This window comes from Aquarana catesbeiana, linkage group LG11, assembly GCF_042186555.1.
Source record: "Aquarana catesbeiana isolate 2022-GZ linkage group LG11, ASM4218655v1, whole genome shotgun sequence".
NCBI classification, from domain to species: Eukaryota; Metazoa; Chordata; class Amphibia; order Anura; family Ranidae; genus Aquarana; species Aquarana catesbeiana.
In genome coordinates this window covers 230,265,510-230,273,253 of record NC_133334.1, presented here as the reverse complement: position 1 = coordinate 230,273,253, position 7,744 = coordinate 230,265,510, and the positions used below count along the sequence as shown (strand labels likewise).

General features: G+C 42.1%; 1 protein-coding gene across 2 annotated transcripts in view; it reads right to left on the bottom strand.

The window, feature by feature from the left end:
- The window catches only part of LOC141112547 (5-hydroxytryptamine receptor 3A-like), a 76,958-nt gene extending 69,774 nt beyond the window's left edge, over positions 1-7,184 (bottom strand). For both annotated transcript variants that reach the window (XM_073605465.1, XM_073605466.1), the window contains exon 1: positions 6,915-7,184. In XM_073605465.1, the coding sequence (XP_073461566.1) occupies positions 6,915-6,945 (31 nt within the window). In that variant the 5' untranslated portion in view covers positions 6,946-7,184. The remainder of the gene's footprint in view (positions 1-6,914) is intronic.
- Between the last annotated feature and the right edge of the window lie 560 nt (positions 7,185-7,744).

Sequence of the window (7,744 nt, the reverse complement as noted above, 5' to 3'; positions counted from 1 at the left end):
CATTTTACTGAAACTCCTGTTCCTAACAAAACATTCACAGATCTGAGTAGTCATTGTCATTTTTGTGGCTGCACACTGCAGAGAATGCAAAGAATGCCGAGAAAGAAACTGGCATTCTGTGCCGGGTTTCCCACACCACATTCTAATTGCACTGCCCTTGCAATCTGTAGCGTGGTGGTCTATGTAGCAAAGCCTAGCAACACAACAAATGTAGGTCGCAAATGCAATGTGTTTGCCCGCACCGGATCACATGATGACAAATGTACCATGTGATCCCATTGCAGTGCAAAAGTAATGCATGAACTACCTTTGTGGAAGTGCGAAATCAGTCCCATTCAAAATGAATGGGCTGATATTACACTGCACAGAACTGCATGTGAATTGCAAATGAACTGCATGTGAATTGCAGTGCAATCCTGTGTGATTCACAACCAGTTCCTAGCGTTGAATGGGCCCTTATGCCCCATACACATGAACGGAAATTTCCCCCCAGCAAAAGTCCGATGTGAGATTTTGGGTCGGAAAATTCAGACCGTGTGTATGCTTCATCGGACTTTTGCTGACGGAATTCCCGCCAGCAAAAGATTGAGAGCATGGTTCTCTATTTTTCGGTCGGAAAAAGTTCAGATCGGAAATATCCGATCGTGTGTAACCAATTCCGACACGCAAAATTCCTTACGCATGCTCGGATGCATTGAACTAATTTTTCTCAGCTCGTCGTAGTGTTGTATGTTACCGCGTTCTTGACGGCTGAAAGTTCAGAGAACTTTTGTGTGACCGTTGTGTATGCAAGCCAAGCTTAGAGCGGTAATTCCATCGGAAAAACCATCCAAGTTTTTACCGACGGAAAATTCCGCTCGTGTGTACGGGGCATTATAGTACTTGGCATTGTTGTTTGCATAGGAAACTTTGAATTGCAATGCAAAATTAAAGGGGCTGTAGAAACCCTCGTGTTTTTTTCACCTTAATGCATCCTATGCATTAAGGTGAAAAAAACACCTGGTAGTGACCCCGGCCCCCCTAGCCCCCCCACCCTGTTTTTACTTTACCTGATCCCTGGAATTTCACCGCGCGGAGACGCACTCTTTCACTCTGCCAGGGGGACTCGACCATTGATTTGGATAGATTGATAGCAGCGCAGCCATTGGCTCACGCTGCTGTCAATCAAATCCAATGAGCGCGGGCCACCAGGGGGGGGGGCGGGGGCCCGAGTCCAGCATTCGTGTCTATGGACGCCAAATGCTGGACTCGGGAGAGCGCGCACCACAAGGTAATCCCCCCGGGGGGAAGGGGAGAGCGTTTCGCCTAGGGGGTTATCTGATGCAGGGAGGAGGCCGCGAGAGCTGCTGAGGGACCCCAGAAGAGGATGTTCGGGGCCCCTCTGTGCAAAATGAGCTGTACAGTGGAGGTAATTATTATATGTTTGTTATTTAAAAAAAAAAACGAGCCTTTACAATCACTTTAAAGTAGAACCTCAGTGAAGTTACTTCATTTTTGGGATTAGGATGGAGAAGGGTGACCTGACATCTGTAAGATTTTTTCTTGCCCCTGAAAGTGAGGCTAAAATCTCCATATTAAAAACAAATCTCTCTTCTGAAAAAGGGTCGTACAAATCTACTTAAATCTGGACAGTTACAGACTTGTAAAAAAAATAGTATTGCTGTATATCTCAGAGCTCTTTTTCTGGGTGATAAGTTCTCTTTAAAATGGATGTCCAAGTAGGCGATTCCCCTTTTCCTGAACCCCCATCTCAGTCTAACTAATTGCCAAATAAAACTAAATCAAGCAAAAAGACCAATTTACCCATCTAAATTTGTGGTTATGTAACTGGTATATTCTAATATTCTATAGGCTGTTGTGTGTTTGGGAAGCACTGGGACAGGGTGAAGGATCAGGCAATCTCAACCATGCTTTCCTGGCACTCCCCCCCCCCCCCCCCCTTTTTTTTTTTTGCTGCACCTTATCCTTGCTACCGCGCATAAGAAATAAGATTGCATTATCATATTGTCTATACCCTATATCATTGTGTGCTCATTCACCTGTACTCCTTCCCCAATGTGTCTCATTCGCTTGGATATGTCAATCACTTGTATCATGTCACTGTGTATAACTTTATATTGTATCTCTATTGTCTCATATAAAGCACTCCTTGTTTGTAAAAAATTGTGGGTCATGTGATGTGCCAGTTCCCAAGTCTTCTATCATCTGGACTTCAGCGGAGAAGGGTCCTTTTCTTAGCTGCACACATCCCTGCCTGGGGGAAGTGAGCAATTCCCAATTGTTCTCCAGCGTTGGGGGTCCTCTCGCCAATACTGAAGACTGCAGAGATGTGATGAAGTCACGAAGAAAGGTGGCAACAATAATGGTCAGTAGCGGGCCAGAATTTAGCACTGGATCACCAGTTGTCACCATGGGAGGGTCATGTGATGGCAGATTCAGGTATATTAGCAATATTGCTAGAGGGTTTTTTTATGGGGGATATAGGTGGGATGGGTTGAGATGGGATTTTATATTTTATTTACAGCAGATATGAATTTAAATGTACCGTAATTTTTATTGTTATTTGTTATCAGCTATGTGTTTTCTATTTTTAAATAAAGACTAGCATCTTTTTTATATTGGTTTGTTAGAAGGAAGTTATGTGGACTAAAGTACTGATCACCATGATACACTGAGATTTGATGCTGAAAATTAACTGGACAACATTTTTTGCAAACGTTTTGCTTCCTGAAAAAAACTTTGGTGATTATTTATGATAGACCCCTTCAAACTGAACACAACAATAGCATTGCTGAATGACTGTATCACATAGGACTCTTAAGAAATATGTAATCAACTTTTTAATGACTATAAGGTTTTAATCACATAATGTTTCCGTCATGCTGCATGAGTTTAACACGGGATAAAAGTTTTTTGCTGCTGTTATTCCTTATTTACATCAGCATGTTTTCTCATGACAGTCAGTCACCGGCTCTCTGCTCTCCCCTCCAGTGCTCACTGAAGAGAGGGAGGAACTGCCTTAGGCTCTCAGCAGCGTTACTAAGCCAGGTGTAGGTCCAGGCATCTTGGTGGAACCCTGACCATGTGGTCGAGATCTTTTCAGAGCCTGGACCGGCTCTGTGATGTCAGCTGACAGTGAGCTAAAGCGGATCACAGAGTGCAGAATGAACTACACTCCTGTGATCCATAAGAGAAGTATGGTCAAAATAGCTTTGGCCATACTTCTCCTTTAATGACATATCTGACCTGCGGACCAAAAAAAATGAATTGGTTATTTTTGGAAACATCTATCTTAACCACTTGCCCCTGGGCAGCTGCAGGCATCATCCCAGTATGTGTTTTTTAGAGCCGGCGGAGCCCTTTCTTGCAAAATCAAACCTAGTGGCTAAATAGCTGCTACATAGTTACATAGTAGGCGAGGTTGAAAAAAGACACAAGTCCATCAAGTCCAACCTATGTGTGTGATTATATGTCAGTATTACATTGTGTATCCCTGTATGTTGTGGTTGTTCAGGTGCTTATCCAATAGTTTTTTTAATTATCAAGGCTCCCCGCTGAAACCACCGCCTGTGGAAGAGAATTCCACATCCTTACCACTCTTATGCCTTGTCCACGCGGTCGGATTTTCCGACGGAAAATGTGTGATAGGACCTTGTTGTTGGAAATCACGACTGTGTGTGGGCTCCATCACACATTTTCCATCGGAATTCCCGACACACAAAGTTTGAGAGCAGGCTATAAAATTTTCCGACAACAAAATCCGTTGTCGGAAATTCCAATCGTGTGTACACAAATCCGACGGACAAAGTGCCACGCATGCTCAGAATAAATTAAGAGACGAAAGCTATTGGCCACTGCCCCGTTTATAAGTCCCGACGTACGTGCTTTACGTCACCGCGTTCAGAACGATCGGATTTTCCGATAACTTTGTGTGACCGCGTGTATGTAAAACAAGTTTGAGCCAACATCCGTCGGAAAAAATCCATGGACTTTGTTGTCGGAATGTCCGATCAATGTCAGACCGTGTGTACGGGGCATTATAGTAAAGAACCCTCTACGTAGTTTAAGGTTAAACCGCTTTTCTTCTCAGTTTAGTGAGTGGCCGCGTGTCTATTAAATTCCCTTCAACAGAAAAGTTTTATCCCTATTGTGGGGTCACCGGTACGGTATTTGTACATTGAAATCATATCTCCTCTCAAGCGTTTCTTCTCCAGAGAGAATAAGTTCAGTGCTTGTAACCTTTCCTCATAACTAATGTCCTCCAGTCCCTTTATTCGTTTTGTTGCCCTTCTCTGGACTTTCTCCAGTTCCAGTACATCCTACCTGAGGACTGGTGCCCAGAACTGGACAGCATACTCTAGGTGCGGCTGGATTGCTTAATTGCTTTAACATCGGCAAGATGGGGTCCCCCTCCCACCACCTTCCCGGACTCTCCCTTCCCACTGGGAAACCCAGGACTGCAGCTGGTGGTTCTGCCGGCTGTCTATATAGAGCTGATTGGGTAATGAAGGATTTAATCACTTCTGGTTTCGCCGATTGTAAACAAACCATCGTTGGTTTGAAAAAAAACATCAGCTCAAACTGCTCTTGGCATGATTTAAAGTTTTTAAGGATTGAGTAGAGATCTGGACCCTAGAGATAGATGCTAGATGTCTCAGTAAATAGGACCTGTCACTGCTATCATGGGATATTAACATAAAATAAATAAAAGTGGTAAAAAATGTAAGGTATAGTGTAAAAATGAAAACAAATTAAACAAACATGAAAAAAAAAAAGCCCCCCCTTCCGGGCCTGTTTATTCTCTAGGTCTCCTGCTTAAAAAAATATTTAGCCTGCTTTCACACTGAGGCGCTTTACAGGTGCTACATCGCTAAAAATAGCGCCTGCATAGCGCCTGTAAAGAGCCTTTCCTGTCTCTCCAGTGTGAAAGCCCGAGTGCTTTCACACTGACAGTGCGCTTGCAGGATGGTAAAAAAAAGTCCTGCAAGCAGCATCTTTGCAGCGCTATAGGAGCGCTGTATACACCGCTCTTAAAGCGCCCCTGCCCATCTGTTGGGTGTCTTCAACCAAGAAGAGCTTAATGTGTATACAAAATTGTTTCTCAGACTTCTGTACTTCGGAATGCGAAAGTTGATCGCCCGAAGATGGATTCATGAGGAGCAACTCACACTGGGAATGTGGATAAAAACAATAAATGCAGACATACCCATGTATAAAATGACATATGAGGCAAGGGGGGCCCCTAAGAAGTTTAGGAAGGTATGGTTTAGGTGGATTGACTCCAAAAACACCTTAGTGGATGAGGGGGAGGAGAGCACCGGGGACGGATGAACGTAGGCAAAGATGAAGATGTACAGTAATGTGATAGTTGAGAGGATGCATACAATATTCTGGACAGATTAACTCTGAAGGGGAGAGGGAAGGGGTGGGAAGGGAATTCATCTGTTTCTATGGTTGAAATTATGTTTCTATGGTTGATGTCGATGGTTCCAACATCGTACTTGCTTTATTATTTTTTTTTTTTTAATTTTATCAAATAAAAAAAAAAAAAAAGAGAGCTGAAACTCAGGTTGGAGGAATGAAAGGAGAGTCTAGCAGAACCCTAGAGTGCTACTTGTAGCAAATGTTGATGTTATTCATACGAAGAGACAATCTGATGTCATTAATGTAATGTATGCCAACCTAATATTTGAAGTATGACATGTAACATGTCAATATGCTCAATAAAAAATGTATCTAAAAAAAAAAAAATCAATGGGGCAATGCCGCTGAACTGCTGGCAAAGCGCCGCTGCAGCAGCGGTTTTGACCTTTCTTCGGTCGCTAGCAGGGGTTAAAAGCACCCCGCTAGCGGCCAAATAGCGCCGCTAAAACAGCGGTAAAGTGCCACTAAAAATAGCGGCGCTTTGCCGCCGACGCCTCCAATGCCTCGGTGTGAAAGCACCGATACTGTTTGGAGGTTCTGAGTAATTCTCCACAAAACAATACTGATTTTTACATGTATGTGAGAAGTGTGTGGTCTTCAAGTGGTTAAATAACGATAACCTTCACTGTTCATCACTTTCACAAGATTTTTCCAAATTTTATGGTAAGCAGAGGAAAACATATCTTTGGTCAACAAGTGGTTCATGTGGCACACTTTTCTGCCCTGGAACCAAATACTCTCAGAGTGGCTATTTTTTTTTTTATGTATTTCAACTCTCTTGTAAGACTGTTCCATTTGCATATGTAACCACAGTATTTAGTATATCCAAGCTGTATTCCAAGCAAGAGAGCCATTGCATTTAGTTCTCCACCGATATTCCAGTTGTTCTTGGTGTCCTGAATATGCTTCAAAAACTGTTTCAGTACTTTAGTCCACATATACTCCTTTAATGTGTGCGGAATAGCCAACAGGCATTGCAAATAGCAAAAACAGAAGATTTCTATAAAATGGTATGTGATAGGTTAGGTGGTAATGGTAGGTTAAATTACAGGTCTTTTTGTGATTAGCAGCCAAAAATAAACAAAATACACTAAAAAGTGTTCAGGAAGCAAAATCTTTGCTCTCCAGTGAACTATTCCTAAGTTATCGTAATACATATTGGGAACCACTTGTTCATTGTGGTGTGCAGTGTTGAAAAAAGATGCCAGTCCATTAAAATCTACATTCTGGTGGGTTGTGAACCCATTCAAATTGAATTGGCTGTCTTAAAGCAATGTACCTTAAAGTGTTTGCCTTAAAGTGCTCTAAAGATATACACAGAATCTATGAATAAAGGCTCAGACTCACAGTAGTTTTCTGTGATAGCAGCACATCCAGTGTATGTTTTGGCAGATTTACCCTGTATTTCATCATCAACCTACTGCGGTTAACCTTGTTTTCTATTAATAAAAGTAGAAAGTTAGAGGAAGGATAATTTAGATGAAACTCACCATATAAAAGAACCATAAGACTCCGCAGCATTTCAGAAGAGTGACAAGCAGTCAAAGCTGGAGGTACGTTCTTTGTTCTGAACTCATAGTTATTCCAGGTAACACAAGATCAAGCAGTTAAACTTGACGGGCAACTCCCCTGGATGCACATATATTATTTTTGAACAGCTGGAGCTAGACACAGGGTTTCAAGTGGGAATTATTGATCATTTGCTTACCAAAGCCTACATACCATCTAAATATTTAACCTGCCCTTGCCTGGGAGTGGCGTTTTACAGGGAGGAAAGGCTGGACAGAAAAAAAGTGAAGGGTGCGGTCAAGGAAAATGTTATAAAATTGTGTTTGTCTAGCCTTGAACATAGAGAAATTGTGTTTGCCTAGCCTGGAAACCTGGAAGGTCGTAATAGACAATGCAGGATGGGTTGGGTTATGTGGGCTAGTGGATCTATTTCTGATACCATTTAACATTTAAACAAGAAAGTAAAATTGTACATATAAAAACTCAATTGCCTTATATTTTATTATACGGCAAATTGTTTAGAACCTGTACAGGCAGCTAAAAACCATAGTTTCATCCACATAGGATGCATGCTAAGCACAAGTAAAGAAGCACTCTAAAGCGACAGCAAATTTTGGCTAGGCTTATGTAGAGCTACCCATGTTGGAGCTGCTGGATAGGATGGGTCTTCTGTTCTTTATGTCAACCTTCTCAAGAACTTCTGACACATCATGTTGTGTACAAATATACAGTTTCACAGAAATTCACTGAAAGTAATACTTAGTACCCAATAGTAGCTATGTTAAAGTAAACAGGCACCAAACCAGGTAGT